Source organism: Nesoenas mayeri, assembly GCF_963082525.1.
Source record: "Nesoenas mayeri genome assembly, chromosome: 13".
Lineage (NCBI taxonomy): Eukaryota > Metazoa > Chordata > Aves > Columbiformes > Columbidae > Nesoenas > Nesoenas mayeri.
The window spans coordinates 14795795-14816002 of NC_137550.1; the positions used below are offsets into that span (position 1 = coordinate 14795795).

Consider the following 20208-nt stretch of genomic DNA (forward strand, 5'->3'; position numbering starts at 1 on the left):
GTGAGCTACGAACAGGAGGTGCTCTGTCAAATTTTGGTAGTGCATGGTACCAGGGAGAAGACCTGATTGTAGGAGATGCTCTTGGAGCATCTGGTCTGCCAGTTAATTTTTAGAGGGAGGATGGAGACAGGGAGGAGGCAGTACCTGTGCTCTGTTCGCCTGGGTGGGGATATTTCGTGCTACTCAGATGAAGTTCTGGACACCTTGCATGGAAGTAAACGGGACTCTATGGAAGAACAGTGTGACCCCAGGTGCTGTTCCCTGTCCTGCCTTCGGCATCCTGGGCTGTGACACATGTCCAACCAGACCCACAGCTCCTGCAGCCCCTATGCCCATACTGGGAGCTGCTCAATAAAATTTCATGGGATGGTTGGAGAGTCCTGGGAGGAGGCACAGAGCAAGCAGGGAGGCTGCAGAAACGGCTGGATTTTGGAGCAGGGAAAGGGACTCCTGTGGGGTCCTGCACTGTGCCAGGTGGGGCCCAGCACCACCTTCTCCCTGGGGAAAGCAGTTGAAATGATTTTGCACATCCCTGCAAAACCATTCTCACCTCCACCTGATTTTTTTCTCACCAGCTGCGCATCAAGGGCTGCTCAGAAGCATCTACGGTGCAAACCTTGGCAGAGAGCACCCTCCAGTGGGCACTGGGAGGCCAGTGGGATCCCCACAGCTGCTGCTGGCTGCTCCCTGGGCTCAGGAGGGACCCAGGCATCGGAGCAGCACGGCAGGACCCAGGGGAGGGCTCCGGAGAGCAGCTGAAGCAGAGCAGCTCTGTCCCAGAGCCTGCACCCATCACATCTTGTTCCATTTACACGTCACCCACAGGGAGCACAGGCTTGAGTCACCTTCACGACCGCGGGCTCTGGCTGACTGTTCCCTTAGGATTGGGGTCTTGGTGTAGTAAGAAGCAGTTCTGCAAAAAATGCAAGTTTGGCTGTTGGACACTGAACACCACAGACATTGGTCCCAGTTGGTGCATCTAGGGTGGATAATTTGGTAAAGAGGTGACGCTCCTTACTCACATCACCAGATGTTAAGAGAGAAGACACGAGGCAAAGACATTTACTCCCTTGCCCTTGCAGCTTGTGCACCTGGCAGCCAGACTCACGGGCTCCCGGCGGGGTTTGCAGGACCAGGCACCCCAAGCTGCCCCGCTGTCCACCTCTCAGAGAATGCAGCAAAACTCAAGGCTGGGTGGTTGCACAACAGCTTGCAGGAGTCCCCAGCAAGTGAGAGAGCAGAGGAAATCCCAACCATACAAGGCATCTGGCAGCCCTCATTGCCAAACATGTGTCCCCCCTTCCAGCTCAGCATTACATCAGCTAGGGGTGAGGGCGGCTGGGTGAGGCGGCTCCTCTGCCGCGCCTGGGGCTCCGCGCTCCTCGACGTGCCTCCTGTTCCATCCCCGCTGCTCCTCTCGGCTGGAAGCAAAGTGGAAGCCAAGCCAGCAGCTGTCCAAGCTAGTGCGCTTTGGCAACTATTTCACAGCCTAAAAGCTGCTGCCTGTTGCTTGCTGCAGTGGAAGGCCCTGGGACAAGCAGGGGAGAAGGAGAAAGGTCAAGTTCCCTTGCTAACCCCCTCCAGAATCCTGGCATCCCCTGGCCCCTCACCAGCCAGTGAGGCTGATCCAAAGCCCTGCCACCCAGAAAAGCCCCACCTCGAGTCATCACCTCGTGGGCACGGCACGTCCGCTTCCCCTGGGGAGACACTCCATGGCGGGCGGAGCAGGGCTGGGGCAGGAGCAGCATCCCCAGCAGCATCTGTTTGCAATCAGTGTTTGCAGAACTGGCTGAGCTCCTTCCCGGCCAGCAGCCAAGTGAGCTGTTTCCCACAGGATCCCGAGCCCGTCACTCCGTGCGCCGGGGTTTCACACGCCATTACAGCGAGTTGCATCCCTGGAGCAGCGCCCGGATCCCAGCTCTGTCCATGCTGAGGCGTCTGGCCATGGCAGAGGATTGAGACTCTGCACCTGAAAGGAAACAACCCAGCGGAGGCACGGGGCCATGCTGCTCCCGCACCGCTTCCCCATGGCATTTCTGCCCTGGGGCTTGTCCGGCAGCTCCAGAGCTCTTGCAGGGCCATGGCTGCTCATTTCCAGCTCTCCTGCCCTGGCCAGCCCTGCTGTTAATGTAATGATCATCATAATAATGTGGTGACTTCATTATTCAGCTTACTTCACATTTAAAGGCTCATTTTAGTTTTCTCATGTTAAATATTTGACAGAAGACTTAAGGAGAACACTCTTGATTTAGAAAAAAAGCCAGTTTAAGTTGCTGAGCAACCCGATGTTGTGATTTTGTTAATGCTCTTGCATCGTGTGATGGTTTTATGGATTCCATGGCTCCTGGAGTCAGGTGATTACCTGAGTATCTCCACTTGCACTCGATGGCAGGATGTTCAGACCTCTCCAGCTGCAGAGAAAGGCTTGAAAATGAGGCCAAAGGCACATAGAAAGCAAAAGAAAAAGCCCTTGCCACTTATCAGGCTTTATATCCTCCTGTTCACTGAGCCACCTTGAGACCTGGGAACAAGTCAAAGAAAACACTGCACACCTCAACGCTGCTACCATAACAAACCTGCATCACAAGGCAGAGCAAGAGGAAACTATCTCAAAACCAGAAGAAAATTGCATAAATTCATGTTTCAGCAGGGTTCCCTGCCTTCGCCCCCGACTGCCGACAGGATCGCCTTCAGGTGTTAGGAAGGACAGTTTAAACCTGGCTCTTGATTTTTGCTCTAGAAGGAAATCTTGAAATGAGCAGAACCCTGTTGGAAAAGCCATAAAAATAGACACATTGTCTGTGTGTGTTCTTTCTCATTCGGAGAGGTCAGTGTTGGGAAGGACAGGTGGGCTGGGATGGGAGGTAAGTGGAGCAGAGCGCTGCACCCATGACCCCAATAGGCTCCAGATGCTCTCCTTAGCCAGATGATGATTCATGATGAGGGCTTGACCAGGCCAAGATAATCAGGCTGTCTTCACTCTCTTTACCCCCTGGTGGGACATGACCTGTGCCTCAGTTTCCTCATCTGCAGCACAGAGACCTTCATGGTGCCTCAGCAAAGCCACTGCATGGTTTTACAGGCAGTACACAAAAGCTGGCTGCTCCCGTGGAGGGCATACGGGAACACATGCACCTGTCTGGGGCAAATCCCTGCTGGCACCTTGTGAGCTGTAGGAACGCAATGGGGAGTTTGGCTGTGGGGAAATCCAGGCAGCAGCTACAACATGAAGTGCCGGAGCATCGTGTGCTGGGGAAAGAACCAAATCCACCAGTGCCCCTCAGCTCACACCTGCTGCCTGATCTTCACCTGGCAGGTGCCGATCACCGTGGTCTCATCTGCCCAGGGAAGACACAACATGGGGGAGCACCAGGAGTGTCCTGCAGAAGACATTGTTGAGTTGTGGTGACAGAGGAGAGCTAAGGGGCACCTATTGATGCTGAAAAAAAGGGGGAAGGGAAGGGAAGGGAAGGGAAGGGAAGGGAAGGGAAGGGAAGGGAAGGGGGTGATTTGTTCTTCGCATGGTGTTAGCAGCCCCATGGAGCTGGGTTTGGATGCACAAACATTTACTCAAGCCCAAACAGAGCACGAATAGCTCAGGAGAGAAGAAAGCTTCACCATGCAGGGAGAAATGACACCCAGCTCTGGAAATTCCCAGTAGGAATTGCATTCCTACTCTTCCCCAGGCAAATGGGGCTACTGGGGATGGGGTACTGGGCTAGCTGAATCGGGAGTGCACCCACCACAGCCATCCTTCTTTGGACTTTTGCTGCTGCACACTGCCCAGGACATGTGCCAGCACAGGGGTAGATGTAGGTGAGGAACTAGTTAATGGATTTTCAGATTAAACCTGGCCTCCGTAGAGGATTTTCTGAGCCACAGAAGGGTTCCACCATCACTCCTACCCTGGTACTGTGTGCCAGGCCTGTGTCCTCTCCAGAGGGTACCCATACAGTCACAAGAATACGCCTCCAATGCACATTTTTTTCTCACTGAAGAGGAAAAAATATTGGCATGAAGAACAGATCAAATAAGAACATGTTAAATTTAGCCTGGTTACGGAAGGGCAAAAGGTTCCTTGAGTGCTGGCAGGGATCCTGCCCTCACTGCTGCTCTTGCCCAGGATGCTGAGCTCCTGTGCTCGGCTGGGGCCCTGCTGCAAGCAGCCTGGCCAAAGGACTGGGAAACCCAACTCATTGCCCTGTGCCTGGTGCCCTGACCCTTGCTGGGCTTGTCACCTGGACCGGACACAGCCAGGGGCACACAGAAATCAGGCACTCATCAGTGTGGCTCCAGGGTGATATACAGACCCACCGCGGCTGCAAAATGAAGCTTCAAAGTCCAGGTACCTGAAGGAAGAAGGTTTGGAGGCTGCAGTGAAATCTCATTCCACATGTCCACCCTCCGCTGAGGGGAGATGGCAGCCCCACACCTCTGCTGGGTGGCTTTGCTTTGCCCAAACTCAAACCCTGCCCAAGTCTTGCCCAAACTGGGCTGTGCAGAGTGCTGGGGAGCTTCCCATGCACAGGGCCTGCAGGGACTTGGGACACCAGCAGCCAGTACACCTCTGCAGCTTCCCAGTGCCCCCCCAAGGGGACGGCAGGTTGCAGACCGTTTCAAATAGGGGAATTTTTGTTACTGGGCCAGCACAAATATTTGCTGTAGTGTGCTCCCCTCTGGGGAGAAGGGGAACAGGCAGAGGAGAGTAACTGCTGGGGCGCCTAGAACATCCATGGGTGAGGAATGCCAGAAAAATGCAAGATTAATGTGCTTTCCCTGCCGTGTCTATTGGGCTTCTGAGCTCTGCCTGGAGAACAGAAACTCCAGAGCCCCACGCCAAAATCCCAGAGAAGCTTCTGTGGAAGGTCTGACCCCTGCCAGCCCCGGGGTGGGGAAACAGGCACTGGGGGGATGCCTGTGCCCTCCCAAAGGGACACAGGAAGGGAAGAGCTGGCACCGGAGAACGGCCGTGGCCCCAGTGCCAGCGCTGGACTCTGCCCGGGGACAGCCCGGGGAGGACTCGCGGGTCCCCGCAGCGCTCCGAGCCGGGACTGGTCTCGCCATCCCGGCTGCCGCGATGCGCCCCCGGCCCCGCCGCCGGGCCGAGCATCCCCTAGCCGGGCCGCCCCTCCCTCCTCTTCCTCCTCCTCTTCCTCCTCCCACCGGCCGGCCCCGAGCCCCGGCGCCGCTGCCTGCCCAGAGCCCTCGCAGCTGCGGGGCTGGCCGGGGGATGAGCTGAGCCGAGCCGAGCCAGGCCGAGCCGAGCCATGCCGTTCTACAAGCGGAGCGTGGTGGCGCGGGGGGGGCGGCCGGCTGTGCCGCTGGCCGAGCTGCGGGACGTCTGCAGCCTGGCGGCTCTCACTCTGCTCCGGCAGCTCGCCGATCTCTGCGGCCACTCGCTCGCCCTCCTGGGAGACATCGAGGGTCACGTCCTGGAGCTGGGTCGTCGCACCGGGCAGCTGCACCGTCGAGCCGCCCGCCTGCAGGCGCTGCTGAGGGGCCGGCCGCTCCGCGGGGCACACGCCGCCCCAGGTAAGGCGACCCCCGCCCGGCCCGGCCCTCCCCGCCGCTCCCGGAAGGTCCAGGAATGCGCGGCCTGGGAGTGCCACCCGTCAGGGCTGCACCCCACTCCGACAGGGATCCCGTTTCCCCTCCCCAATACAGGGGGCTATCCGCCGCTCTTCCTCCGACGTGGTCCTTCCCGAGTGTCCGCGTCTCCTCTCCGGGGTGTGTCCTGCTGTCCAGGTACCCCCAGGTCCTCCTCCGTGCGGGGAGGTCCGGCGGAGCCGGGCCGGCGCGGCTGAGGAGCGGCGATGCCACCGCAAAGCCCCCTTGGCCACGGTGGTGGCGGCAGCTGCTGCGGGGTGAGGCTGGGACAGCCCGGCAGCCTCTCCCGCTGCCTGGCCTTCATTTTCCCGCACGCAGTGGGCATTTTCCAGGCTGCCAGCCAAGCACACGTTTCACACTGTGTCCCCGATTACCAGCGGCTGTTTCATTCCAGGCTCTCTGGGAAAGCGAGGACACTGCGAGAGCTACTCCTCACCTCCGCGCTGCTGTCCTTGCCTTGGATGCTTCACTCCCCTCCCGGGGCAGGGGACCGAGGTGGCCATTCCCTCGCTGTGCTTTCAGCCAGCGTGTAGCCGCAGGTCAGCGTGGAGCAGCTTTCGCTCGGGGTTTTGTGTGGCTGGGGAAAATGACAAGTTGTAGCCTGGGCGTCCTGTCTGCTCATCCCTCTCCTGGCAGCGAGCTGGGTTTGTTTTGTCCGGGACTGCTTTCATTACCCATCCCAAGTGCTTCGGCTTGGCACAGGCTTCTGTGCTGGGTCAGAAGTGGGCAGGCTGTTTCGGATGAGCTTAAAATAAGCTTGTTTTGGAGTTGTTTATAAAAGTTTATTTTAAAAGTCTTTGCAGGGCGGGGAAGGGGGAGTGGTGTTCAAGCACGTTTTCCCCAGAAGTGCTGCGCATTTCTCAGGCCCTCGGTAAAACATGTGCCTCTTGTGCTTTCTGTAAACCCCTTTGCAAGTGCTGTTTTGCTGCTCCATCTGTGTGGAGACATGGAAAACAACTGCCAGACCCTCGCAGTGTGCTTCCTGGATGCAGGGAACAAGCAGAGCACTCGGTCTCAGCCTGAGAGATGTGCTGCACTTGCAAATGCTGGTGGAGTAAATCAGTTATCAGGGTAAGAAGAGGCTCCTGCTGTCCCATGCATCAGCTGGTAGAGAAATGAGGGGACAAAGAGGTACCACAGTCACCCGGAGCTGACTCGTGCACACCACTAGTACAGCGCCAAACCCTGCAGTGTTGTCGCAGTATGTGCTGGACTGGTGTCTCCTGGAGGAGGAGCTGGCCATGACGGTGACCAGATGGTCCCTCGCCACCTGCGTCTGGCCAGCAGGTTGAGAATGCTCTTGGTGGCCACAGGACAGCGTGGGGGACGGCAGGGACAGCTGTGGCGTGGTGAGGGTGGGGGCAGCCGCTGCTGCAGGCAGGTTGGGTTTGTAGCCCCTGGGCTGTGTTTTCAGCTGTGCATCAGTGCTGTGTACCTGGGGTTGCTCATGGAGCAACACAACTCATTGCAAGTGATGTGCATAGCGCGGCAGGCAAACAGTCCTCCCGTGCTGCAGGTCCTCATCAGAGCCCCGTAAATACGCGTGTAAGCAGTTGTGCAGGGGTGCAGGGACGGCTCTCTGAGCTGGCTGGCTAGCTGGAAGTTGGAGATGCATGGTGATAAAAATGCTTTGACTTTTTAATGTGGGAATAGCTGGGGGAGTGCGAAGCGTGCAGAGCTGTGCCCACTGCACCTCCCCTTCACCCTTTTTCTGGCAGCGCTGAGTCTTGCGGGAGGGTTTGCATTTCTCCCCACACCCCAAGGGAAGAACAACCCACCCACCCTCCTGCCTGCCCCTCATCCATCCACCACCACTGTTCCCACAGCCAGCGGGACGCGGGTGCCTCCAGCTTTACTGAACGCTTTACTTGGGGGAAGAACAAAATTCCAATTTCTGTGTCAGTTGCTGTTTGCTTTTCTAAGAGCCTCAGCATCAGCCTGTCAGGAGGGAATGGTTCATATCTCTGGAGGGTGGGAGCTCCTTGCAAACCCCCAGCACCTCATCACTGTGGGGAGAGCAGAGACAGCCCAAGGCTGCACGAGAGTACTTTGCACGGAGCTGCAGCACCATGCGGAGTCCCTTGAGTGAGGAGCAAATGCTTAACAACATCCCACTCATGGTTTGTTGTTGGTTTTTTTCTCTTCCTTTCCTCTTCTTGAAGAGGATCCAATAGCAAAAATCACATTTCTCCTCTTGAACTGGAATAAAACCCCAATGTCTTGTCACTGAGAGTTGCAGGGGAAAATCCCAAGACTAAACACCCTGGTGTAGTCTTCACACAACCAGTGGGGTCTGGATGACACGTCACAGCCAGTCTGACAAGCTCTAAAGGACGGTGACAGATCAGGCCCTGGGAGCGAGCAGGTGCCCTCCCTCCCAGGCAGGGCTGGAACCCACACCAGCCCCAGAGCAGCTGCAGCACCTGCCTGCTGCAATCTGAGCTGAGCTGCGTTAGTCCTGTTCTCTGGCTCCTCGCTGACACTGTATGGTGGGGATCAGAGAGTTCTTGGGGCTTTTGCAGCAAGTGGGAGCACTCCAGGTGGTGCCAGACCCCAGCCTGGGGGGAGGCAGGGTGTGGGGTCGACCACCCAGTCCTGAACAGCCAAGCTCGCTCCAGCTTAGAGTGGCACATGGTGGTTTGTCCTTCCCAAGGATGGTCCTCACAGCTCCCAGGTTGGGTCAAGAGCCTTTGCCTGGCTTTGGTTCCTCCCAGGCAGGTTAAAGGGATCTGAAAGCCATGAGTCTCCTCACCAGGAAGGGAACCCCTGTGGCTGGGGACCTTAAGGTCCTCACTGTGCAGCAGGACATGTCTGTCCATCTGTCCAGAGGCTGTGAGATGGTGGAAGCTGCCATGTCTTCTTCATCAGGAGGGGAAGATGCGGGTGTAGCAGCGTTACTGCCAGATGAAGGATTCGCACCACAAAGGGCTGGGTGAGCACTTGATCTGACAAGGCAGTGTGGTTGTATCCAGTGTGAGACAGCATGCAAGGGCTGCCAGATTCCTCTGCTCTTATTCATCACCAGTTGCAAGAGTGGGGAGGGTGCACGCCTGTCCCCAGGGAGCTGGGTGCATCCTGCTCACCAGCACCCCTCAGCACCTGGAGGTGAGGGTGTCAGGGCTGGGCACGGGGGTCTTGCTGCAGCTGGGGGCAGAGCAGAGACCAGGCTCCCTGTCCCACTCTCCTTAGCACTGCCGTGTCCCGGAGGAGTGGCACTGAACCTGGATCTCCTCTCGGCACTTGGCGCTGAAGGCTGGGCTGCTTTGCAGCCCAGGAAAGCCCCCTGGCAGCTGTTGTGTTGATCCTCAATTGGGATGCAGCTCCACGGGCACCAGCTGGGTGACAGGAGTCCTCAGCCAGGGCTCCTGGCTCAGCTCTCTCCCCTTGGGATCCAGTGGCTCTAGAAATAAATCTCGGCAAAGAAGAAGATGGGGGCCTGGCGCCGAGAGCTATTTAAACTGTTGTCCCTGAAGAGCTGTGGGGACGGTTCTCTGGAAGAAACCCTGGGCTGTGCTGGCAGGAGGAGCTGTTTACTGCTCTTGCCGAAATATGCAGCATTCGCTGTCCTCTGACCTCCCAGTCTGTCTTGAAACAGACCATCAAGATAGGCAGAGTCAGCCAGACCAGGGACTACTGTCCCCCGCACCCCTGGCTCTCTCCTCACTGAATGGGTAAGGGCTGGCACAGCTATTTTGTCCTGGATCCCATCACTGGTATGAAAAACAAACAAAAAACCAAACAAACAAAAACCAGAACCAAAACCAAAAAACCACACCCTCGCTGATTTGTTCGAGTGTCCAGCCAGGCTGGAGTGGCCGAGCTGTCCCTCAGCCCCAGGCAGAGTCACTGCCAGGTCCAGGGGCTGCAACCGCCTCTCACAGCTCTGACCAGAGCCCCAGGGATGCACCCGTGTGAACCTTCCAGAGACCCACAGTTCCATTTTGGGGACTAGATAACTGAGCCTCCCTCCTTCTGGCCCCGCAGCCATCCTGGGCCAGCTGCTCTCCATGGGGTCAGTGCCCTTCAAGTGGGAGAGAAAATGCCAGGGTGCAGGGCTCTGGCTGTGCAGAGCCATGGGGAAAGAGACACCCCAAACTGAGGGGAGGAGAAGGTCTAGTTTGGAGTGAGATGTGGTTTTAGTCCCCGCAGGCTGGGGGGAGCAGCGCTCTCCTCCCCAGCAGCCCCAACCCACTGCAGCCAGCACCACCACTGGCAAGGGACATTCGTCGTGGGACAGCTCTGCGTCTCCTTGGCCAACAGGACAGGCAGTGGTGAGCATGGGCTCAAGGCTGGTTGCCCCATAGTGATGCCGAAGCAGTTTGTAGAGGTCCCCACGCTGGGAGCCCTGCACTGGTCAGCCTGGCCACAAGCTGCCGCAGCCTCCTCTGCGGAGCTGAGCAGCTCCCAAAAACCTCCCAGACCTCCAACATATTTTTTCTGCCTGCTTTTTTTCTAAACCAGTGGTGATTTCAGCGTTGGAGGGGAGAGCACAGCTCCCCCAAAGGCTGCCTTGGCGCGGGCGGGAGGCGGGAAGCTGACCAAGGCCGGGATGGATGACTTGGGCTGCCAGAGGAGGGGAGCGGGGAGCCGCACCCTCCCTCTTAACAGGAACCGTCTGTGGGAGCGGCTTGGCCAACAGGCAGACAAATGAATAATGCACGTCTCCCACCCGGAGCAGCTCTGGCTGATGGCTGTCCTCAGCGGTGGGCTGATAGCCGCTCTCCAAAAACGCGTGCTGCCGGCAGCGCGGGGCTTAGGAGGAGACGCCAGCGTTGCCTTTCCACAGCTTCCCTGAGCCGAAGTTACTGCAAGGAAAGAGCAGCCTCGTTGGGCTTTGCGACCCTCCGTGATTGCAAACACTGCCCAGCACAATCTGCCCATGGGTGTGTGGTTGATGCAGTGCCTGATCCTGCTCAGGGGACATCGTGGGAGCTGACGTTGAGGGTGGCATCTACAGTTACTGTCACAGCCTCTCTCCCTCCCTGCTGGAGTGTTGGAATTCCTGCTTAGATGGACCCAAATCCTGCTTCTGACTGGAAGTGTTTTCACGCTTTTGAAAGGATTTACATGAGAGGGGATCTTACTTCTGGTCTTTCCTCAGGAGCTGCCCTCAGGGGCAGCAGGTCCCTTGGGTGCAATAGGTCTTCAGACCACCCATCACCCAGCAAGAAGAGTAGGGCCCACAAGGGAAGGTGGCCTCCACTGTCCCCTCGCAGCCTTGCGCATCCCTGTTTCCCCCTGCCTGGGCCAGCCCTGCAGAGTGGGCTTAGAAGAGACTCCTTTAGTACCAGTATTTCTGCAGTAGAGTGGTTCCTCTTAGGAAGCCCTTACGACAGAGGTATCAAACTCATTTTCACTGGAGGACGCAGCAGCCTCATGGTTGCCTTCAAAGGGCAGAATGTCATTTTAGGACATTGAGGAGTTTGTCAAATGGGTTTGACACCCCTGCCTTATGACATCTCATTGGCTGCAAATATGGCAGTGGTTACGGTGCACAGGAACATGGATTATCTTCAACTATGTGCCTCCAAAGAAGCTTGCATCATCTTGAAGCAGTTTGAAGGATGCATTTATCTCTATGTGGAAGCAAGTGTTGGAACTCGCTTTGGCAACCCATTCTCCAGCTGCAAAGATCTTCTTGGCATTCAGAGAAGGAAGACGTGTGAGCATGCAGGCAGGACCACTCCCTGTGGCAAGTGTGCAGGTTGTCCAGGCAGGGAGGAGTGTCAGGGGGGTCGTTTTGCTGGCTGGGTATCTGATAGTGCCTGAAAGAACATCCTGACTCACAGAAGGGCCTTGTGCTCTCTCCTCCAGCCAGTTGCCAGCTCCCAGCATGGTCCATGCTTCCCAAGCACCTGGTGCCCAGCACTGTGCCCACTGGCCATGCCCAGCATGCTGCAGTGGCTGGCACGGCGCCGGGCAGCGGGCTGGCCGCTGTGCACACAGGGGCTGTTTGCTGGTAGCACAAAGCCTGGTTTGAGCGAGAGCTGGCACGGTGCTGAACGGGCTGAGTATGCTGGTGGGGAGAATCAGCTCTTCTGCTCACTCGTGCCAGTGGGCTCTGCCACCCTCCTCCAGCACTCGTGCCTGGCAGCAAGGACAGCTGCCCGCTGCAGGCACTGAGATGCTGCTGACGGGGAAGCAGGCCAGCACTTCAGGTGCCAGCAATGGGATATGCACGGCTCTGGGTGAGTACCTATCGGCACACCAGGGTGACCAACCTCCTTCCACCAGAGCCCTGAGCCCCGATGAGGTGCCAGCCTGGCATGGTGCAATGGCTGGCAGCTTGTCGTGGCTCCGGGAACCTTAGTGGAGCTGCCCGGCAGTGGGGAGAGACTTAGGGTGGTGAGCAGTACGGAGATGGGGAGCAGATCATTAGGCCTTCCAGTTAATCTAATGATGGCAGATCAAAAAAGCCAGGGGAACAAGCTAATTCCCACAGTTAACCAGGCAATGGCTGTTAGCAGCAATTCCTTCCCTTCCCAGCACCCCAAGTCACCAGAGGCAGCTCTACTGAGCAGCACGGCCCCAGCATGAGCTTGGATCCTGCCTTGGCGTCCCCATGGCCAGGCAGGATGATGGGGACAGCTGTCTGCACAGCCAGGGCACCCCACATCGCTGGCACAGGGCAGACACCATCCTCCCGTGTGTGCTTACATGTCCATACATGTCTGAGTGTGCACACACAGGCCTGTTGCAGAGGCCAGGGGCTTCTGGGCATGCAATGGGTGTTTGGGTCTGAGCTGCCTGCACTCCAGATTGGCTGCTCTCAGCCAGTCCGTGACTGTCGTGGTCTCTGAAATCCCAAAGGAAAAGGGTTCCTGTAGCTCTCAGCAGGCAGTGACAAAAGTTATCAGACCCCTGACTGCCTGGGCACTGAGGGGGAAAGGCAATGCTGGAGAGATGCTCATGAGTTGTCTTAAAGTGCTTGCTCCGTACACAGTGAAGCTGGGGGGTCTGCTGCTGCAGGGTCAGCCCCGAGACAAACACCATGCTTTTGCAGGATCCCTTCTGCCAGCCCTCTCAGCTTGTTGCTGTGTCCACGGCTGGCACAATCAGCAGGTCTGCCCAGTCCCCCTCCCCTGCCTGTGGCGCTGGGCACCAGGGCTCTTTCCCAGCTCCTCCAGCAAACACTGGCATCCCCAACCAGGTGGTGCTTGCCCATCACCATCCCAGGGGCTCTCATGAGGCTGCATCCTGCCGAGAGGACGGAGCAGATCTCTCTTCGCAGACCCAGCTTGTGGATGCACCCTTGCCCGATGCATGGGGAGGCTTGCCAGCTCCTGCTGGCCCCCCGGGACGTTCCCCCTCCCCAGGGCTGCGCCAGCCGCCAGCAGCCTCCTGGGTGGTCCCGGCTGTCAGGCAGCGTGTGGGCTGCATGTGTGGGACCGGCTCCCTTCCTGCCCGTGTTGGGAGCCCAGCCAAGGGGGCCCTGGATGGCTCCCTGAAGGCCATGAGGGGCAGCCAGCCCCAGGGGTGGATGTGGGGCCAGATTTGGGCTTCTTCAGGCTGCTCCCCAGTGAGCTCTGGGACCGCTGACTTTGGCAAAGGGCTGCTGAGGGGCTGAGGTGCTTCAGCTCATCCCATTGCAACCGGCACAAGGAGAGAAACCTGTGGCTGTGGGTAGGCCAGGTTTGGGCAGTGGCTGGATGGAGCAGAAGGCCCTGTGACAGATGGTACCTGAGTGAACAGAGCAGAGGAAGCACCCCTGAGCTCCTCCAAAGCAGCGGGGATGTTGCTAATGGGAAGGGGTGTGATAGTATGTGTTCATCTAAGGAGCTGCTTGGGTTAGAGATGATGTCTGGCTGCAGTAAAGCGTGTGTGGCTGTGGGAAGGAGCTGTGTTTGCTCCTTAGAATCCTCCAGACCTGCCTGTACCGTCTGGTCTGGAGGTGACAGCTCTATCTCGTATCACCCATGTGTCCCATGCACGGGTGGTTTTTGGGTGCATCTCAGCTCGTGCTCTGTGCAGCATTGCTGGCACACCATGTTCACCGGCTCCCGAGCAGTTTGTCTGTGCACGTGACACATACCGGCTGTGCCAGGCTTGCCACCTGGCATCCTTGCCCTCCGCTGTCTCACAAGCAGCCAGGCAGCATCTTGGACACAGCAAATCTGCTCACGCACCACATCACGGGCACGCACAGCCTTTCCAAATGTGCCCAAATGTGCCTGAGTGGTGGGGCCATACGCCCAGGAGTTGCTTGCCAGAGCTGGCAGACGGGCAAAAGCTGCCAGATCATTTCCTGAAGTGGCAGGAAAAGGCTCACGGGGATTTTCTGCTGCAGCAAGCGGAATGGGCAGCAGGAGCATGAAGCGAGGCTAATACATGCCTGAATTGGCAACAGGTGCCTTGGGACAAGAACTGTCAGAGGTCGCTGCCAACACCAGTGCCCTCCCTGCCACAGCCCATGCTGGCTCTGTGTGGCCATGCAGCCCCATGGCTTGCAAACTCTATTTTTCTGATTGTGGGTGCCTACACTGTGTGCAAGGGAATAGCTTGTTTCATGCTTAAGTGGGAAGCCCAAGAGCTCCTGGAGCTCAGCTGGAAGAAGCCAGGCAAAAGGCTGGGGGGGATTTGCCCTGGTGAAAGTTGCCTGCTGGCTCCAGGTTTCTTGCTCACCTGCAGGACAGGTGTAGCAAGAGGTGAGGGCAGGGTGGCAGGGTGACTGCCCCACACATCACCCTGCTCCCCTAGGAGTTCTCCAGCCTTGGGGCAGCACCGTGGTTAAGGGAAGCCTCTGGGCAGGCAGCAAGTGGCAGATTGGAGGGACGTGTCAAGCTGCATGTGATGCCTGTCAGCCTGTGCCACTCATGGTTGGTGAGGGTTTCCTAAAGCCTTTTTCCAAGCCTCTCCAGGAGCCACCTGATCCCAGTGCTCTTGCTGCAGGTGCAGCGAACACCTTGGGGCTGTCCCCTTCCCACAGACAGGCAAGGGGGCAGCTGGAGCTGCTCCGGGCTGGAGTCCAGAGCAAAGCCCTTCACCCAGCCGTCTGATCCTCATTAATTATGGGAGACAGGAGGCTTGTGCTGCCCACAGCAGCATGGGTGGTGGGGTGACATCTCCTCTCCAGGGATCCCGCCGATCACAGCCTTCATTGTGGCTGCCAGGACGTGCCAGAGGGATGCCAGCTGGCATCTGTGCCATGCAGGACAGGCTGGTGGGATGCTCCGGCCCTGTTCTGTCTCCATGACTCCAGCATCTGCAGCAGGGACATATAGCTATATCTTTAAGAAGGGCCTGAGCTGGGGTGGGAGAAGCGTTTCTATCCAGCAAAGGTGGATCGAGTTAGCGTCAGCAAGCGAGCAGCAGAGTTGGTTCTGTGGCCATTCCCCAACTCCTCGCTGGTGCAGCTGCCAGCTCACCCCGTGAGTGGCCATGGGGGAACTGGAGCAGCCGGTGGGAGCACAGGGCAGCCTTCAGCCCCCATTGCCTCGGTCCCTGCTAGGAGAGGAAGCAGAGGAGGCAGAGCTGGGTTTATAGAAGTTTTATCCTCCTCCGTGCCCACTGGACTGACTGCCTCACACCAGGGAGGGGGCTAGCAGCACTGCAGGACGAGGGCAGAGAGCGTGGTGGGTGCACAGCACAGGATGGGCGGCCGTCTCTGAAGGCGGGTGCTGGCAGCAGCAGCCCAAGGGCTTGCCTGCACAGCCAGGGCTGCCTGCTCGGCTCCTTCCGGCTCTCACCTGCATGGGCAGAGCGATGGGGATGGTGGGATGGGGTTGGCTGGGCACCAGGTTGCACCAATGGTGACAGCGGACAGAGCCCTGTGGGTGGATACAGTGTCCTCAGCTCCCTGGGCAGCACCCATGTCCAGCCCTAGCGCTTGATGTCTCCTTCCTCTTCCTCCCCACCAGCTCGAGCTGGGCCAAGGGGCATCCCCAGGGACCCTCTCAGGTAGAAGGTGCCCAGCATGCCCCCGTGCTGCTGCCTGCCTCCTGTCGCTGCAGGCAGAGGTGCTGGGGGATCTGGTGGCTGTGCTGGAGCAGATGCCAGTGCCACAGCTTGCACCTCGTGTCTCCCATGAGGGGCTCATAAATGTTGCAAACTAGCGATGGCATCATGGCACATGGCGGCATTGGTTCTCTCATGCAGCACTTTTGGGCTGTGTTCAGTTTTCCCGAGCCAAAGTAAGCTCTGGGTGACTGGGGGTGTGAGTGCAGGTTGTTGGGGTGATCAGGGCTGAGGTTCCTGTGTCTCCTGCGCCTGACCTCAGCGTGGGCAGCAGAAGCCTTGCAGCTTGCTGTGCACTGGGTGCGTGGTGGCCGTCAGAGGACCCTAGTGCAGAGCCCACCATGTGTTTTCCCTCCTCTGAGCAGCTGGGGCATCCCAGAGCAGTGGTCCAGAGCCTGGAGAAGAGCCTGCCTGTGTCATGGCCATAAGCCAGCTGGGCACTATGTTGTCAAACCCTGGGGCTCAGGTGCATGGGATTGGCGTGCTGCTGCAGCTCTTTGCAGCACTTGAAGGAAGTGCCTTCCCCCATGTGCCCACCCCATGCTCAGTGACAGGCTCCAGCAGCCGCTGGGGACATGGCTGCTTGGCAGGAGCCAGGCTGAGGGTTCCTCCAGCCATGGGCAAACTAGTAGAACGGAGGACACTGCCGGCAATATCCCGTCCCAGGGAGAACAGGTTAGTCCTGGGTGCAGCTCCTGGGACACAGCACGGAAATATGTTCTTGCTCTGGAGGAATCCCAAGAATGCAGAACCCAGAGGGGACACGAGGTGGCACGGCAGTTTCAGCCCAGCCTTTCAGTCACTGCAGGCAGGTTCCCTGCCAGGACCAGGCAGGCCTCGCAGAACAGCTCGGCAGAGGCGAGAGGTCACCTTCAGTGGGGCGAGTGGAGGGGCTGCCGTGCACAGGGTCAGCATCCCGGGCTCTGTCTTTCAGCTTGGCTGAGACCCTGACGATGGCTGTGCCACATCCACAGCCACTCTGCCGGGCCATGGCACCTCCTCAGGGTCTGACACAGCCCTCAGAACCGCGCATGGTGCTGCTGGCTCCCCGCAGTGCCTGTGCGGGGCTGCACAGCCCTGGCCCTGCTCCCCCAGCCTTGGCCCATCCCCGAGCCGCTGTTCTCTAATGACCTCATCTACTTCGCTGGTTGTTATTTTTTAACATGGTCTCTTGGCCAGAAAATAATCGGCTTGTGCACTTAGTGTTTATGGCATTTTCAAAGAGGCTGCTTTCTCCGCCAGGAGAGGGGCTACTTTGAAAATAGAGAGCTGAGCTGCTCCCTTTGCTCAGAGCCATTGACACAGCTGGCGCACACCCGGGTACACTCAGCCACTTGCACCCTCCTGCCTTCACAGGCCCTGTCATGGTGCGCCCTGTGCTGCAGGTGGGAAGGACCTTTGCAGCACACACGGAGCTCGCTTGGGCCGCAAGAAGCACAGAATTGGGAAAGTACAGGTGAGCTGCACAAACCCACAGGGCTCGGAAGAGGACAGGGCGTCTAGGGCTTCACCACAAGAGATGATGAGTAGCTTAGAGTGATGAGTAGCTTGCTCAGGTCCCCGGGACAGGGTGTGGAAAGACAGCTGTGCGGTGGAATTGTGAGCCACACAGAGGTGCTGCTGCATTCTGGCTCAACACCGCGTGCCTTGGCTTGGCTGGGGGCTTGAGGGAGTGGGAGAAAATAGTTTCCTGATGGCTTTTCTGCAAGCCACCCCAGGCTCACCTTGGTCCTTCATCTTCCTAGAGAGCACACGGAGGCCAGGGTGAGGTGGGAATACAGCTGTGCTGTCCACAGCTCCTGCTGCAGCCCCATCACGGGCTGTCCCTGTGAGCTGAGGCGCTGCCGCAGCCCTGCCCCAGCACGGGGGCACAGGGAGGGTGCCACCGCAGGGCCCCCACGCCCCTGCAGCTGTCACACCCACCTGCTCCCACATCAGTCACACAAACCGCTCCTTGTGCCAAGTACTGATCCAATTTGTGGCTGTTTCCATAACAACCTCCCAGCGCTTTCTGGTCCTTTCTGTCACTACACAGATGCCGGGTTTCGGCATGTAAGGGATGCTCTGGCCTGGGATGGAGCAGCTGGGCTGAGCCATCACTGAGTATCTCTGGCTTCTGGGTGCAAAGGGCCACTTGCTTGCTGGAGGCTGGGGCACACTGAGCAAGTTTCCCCTGGCTTGGCAGTACTTTTTTTCCCCATCACAGGGATATGGTGATGTTTGGGCTGGGGGAAGAAGGAGCCCAAGGGCAATAGTTGACCCAGGGTGATCTCTTGGCACAGCTCAGCTTTGTGCAGATACGGCACTGCCCAGGGTGCCAGGAATGGGGCCACTGGAGGTGCTGCCAGGCAGAGACATTCCTGTTTCTCCTAACAGAGACCCCATGACACACAGGCCTGGCTCTTGCCATGTGCCATGGCTCTCACACAGGCTTTCCCAATGGGGCATGAGCCCCAAGAGATTATCCCACCCTCCTGTCTCCCATCAGTGTGCACGGGTGTGTGGCCCAAGCTGCGCACTCTGCACTGGTGCATGGCTCAGGCTGCTCTCGGATCTGCTATTCTCCCTGCCCTCTTGCCTCCATTCACGTCCTGCTCAGCCTCCCACCCCGCAGGGCCAGCCCTGCGTCCCCCACGCATCACCCAGCCCCATTACCCCGGGGAGGCTCGTGCCCCTACCCCCCCAGCGCGGGTGCCCCCGCAGCGCCAGGACCCCTCAGCCCCCACATCCCCCGGGGGGCTGCCCAGCCCCGCACCCCCCGCCCAGCCCCGCTGCCCCCGTCCGCCCCCAGCAGCAGCCGCCATTGGGCGCCCGCTCGGCGGCCCCGGCGCGGCGGCGGGCGGGCTCCGAGGGGGCGGGCGGGCGGGCGGCTGCTGCGGCGGGGAGGGGGGTGCCCGGTGCGGTGCGATGCGATGCGGCCCGGCTGGGCCCGGCCCGGCCCGGCCCGGCGGCTCCTCCCCGCTCGGCGCGGCGGGGCGGCGCGGCGGGCCCGGCGGCGGGGGAGGCTGGAGCCGGCGGGGAGCGGCCCGGGGGCGGTGGCGCTCTGACCACCTGGGCCGGGCGGGCCGCGGCGGAGGATGGGCAACGCGCAGCGGAAGCCGCCGCGCAGCCAGCGGCGGGGCAGGATGCGCTCAGCAACAGGTACAGGGGACGGGACGGGGCGGGACCGGACCCGCTCCCCGCGTTGCTCCCGCCGCCCCCCGGTCCCGCGGGCCGGGATGGAGCCGGCTGCAGCGGCAGGGGAGGGGGACGCTCGGCCTCTGCCGCGGCCCCCCCGGGGCTGACTGGCCCCTTTGGGTCGCTTGGAGGACACGGAGAGAGGTCACCTCCAGCTGAGGCTTGGCCTCGCTGGCAGGGGCGGCAAGGGATGGGGCTTTTGCTGGAGCCCACCACGGTCCTCTGGTGTGTGCAACAGGTGCTGACCCATACCCCAAGCTGCAGGGAGCCAGCCCCAGGCAGTGGGGAGCCAGCTCCAACCGTGCAGAGCCATCCCCAGGCAGTGGGGAGCTCTCCGTGAGCAGCCCGGAGCTAGCCTCGGGCAGCAGGGAGCCAGCTCCCACCACCAGGAGCCTTCCCCGGGCAGCAGGGAGCTAACCCCGGGTGAAGGGGAGCCAGCTCCAACCATGGGGAGCCATCGCCAGGCAACGAGAACCATCCCCTGGCAGCGGGGAGGCCTTGCACTTGCTGGCTCTCGAGCTGGGTGCTGCCCAGGCAGGCAGCCCATGCCTGCATGAGCCCCCCACACTCCCAGTTCTCTTCTGCCACCAATCACAAAGGCAGTGGGTGGCTCTAAGGGACCTCATACCACAAATTATCTAAGGAAGGCAGAAAGCCCTGTGAATCTGCAGGGAGCATCTGGGGGAAGCAAGGCAACCAGAGGGCTCGCTCTGCACTGGGAGTGGGCAGCTGAGCGCAGGTGCCCTCTGAAAAAGCTGGGTTGAACAAGCAGGACTTGTCCAGTCACTCCTTTGTCCCCATCTGGCTGGCCCAGGCAGTTCAGCAACCCTTTCCAGACACCTGGGACTCCAACTCCCTGACCCAGCCCAGCTCCTGGAAATACCAGAAGACCAGGGAGACTGGGGTCTGCCACGGCTCCTGGCTCAGGGCTACCTGAGGGCTCTTTCCTTGTATGTCCTGGGCTCTGCTGGCCCTGGCTCCTGCACCCGCTGCCCTTTGCCTGGCCACTGGCTTGAGAGCCAGGACATGGCAGTGCAGGCAGCAGCAGGGACCTGCCAGCCCTGAGAGACACCTCAGAAAAATTGCATGGAAGCTGCAAGAAAATGGGGGGTGATTGTCACAGCCCCAGTGACTGTCACAGCTTAATAATTAGTGGGCAGAGGGGGTGGAAGTACAGCCTGTCTCTGTCTAATTTTGCAGCCGCGGTTGTAATGATTGTTGCGAAGGACTGAAACAGAGCAAAAGAGCTTCGGGTTGCATGAGGAATCAGGAGGGACCCTGACCTGGCAGGTCCTGAGGGATGAAGGATGCTGTGCCAGTCAGTACGCAGCACATCGTCCTCAGCTCCCACCTTGCAAGGCTCAGGCAGCGGGCAGCGGCTGGACCGCGGGGCTCAGAGCGCGCCCCGGGATGCTGGCCTGCTCCCTGCCTGCCTCTCCCACCCTTGCAACTGCCTAGTGCAGCTCGGAG

General features: G+C 59.4%; 1 protein-coding gene across 1 annotated transcript in view; it reads left to right on the forward strand.

The window, feature by feature from the left end:
• Positions 1-5267: 5267 nt before the first annotated feature.
• Positions 5268-20208, forward strand: part of NHSL2 (NHS like 2) — a gene marked incomplete at its 5' end in the record, with an annotated part of 31677 nt that continues 16736 nt past the window's right edge. The window contains one exon of the mRNA XM_080352790.1: positions 5268-5532. Coding sequence (XP_080208916.1) covers positions 5268-5532 — 265 coding nt within the window. The remainder of the gene's footprint in view (positions 5533-20208) is intronic.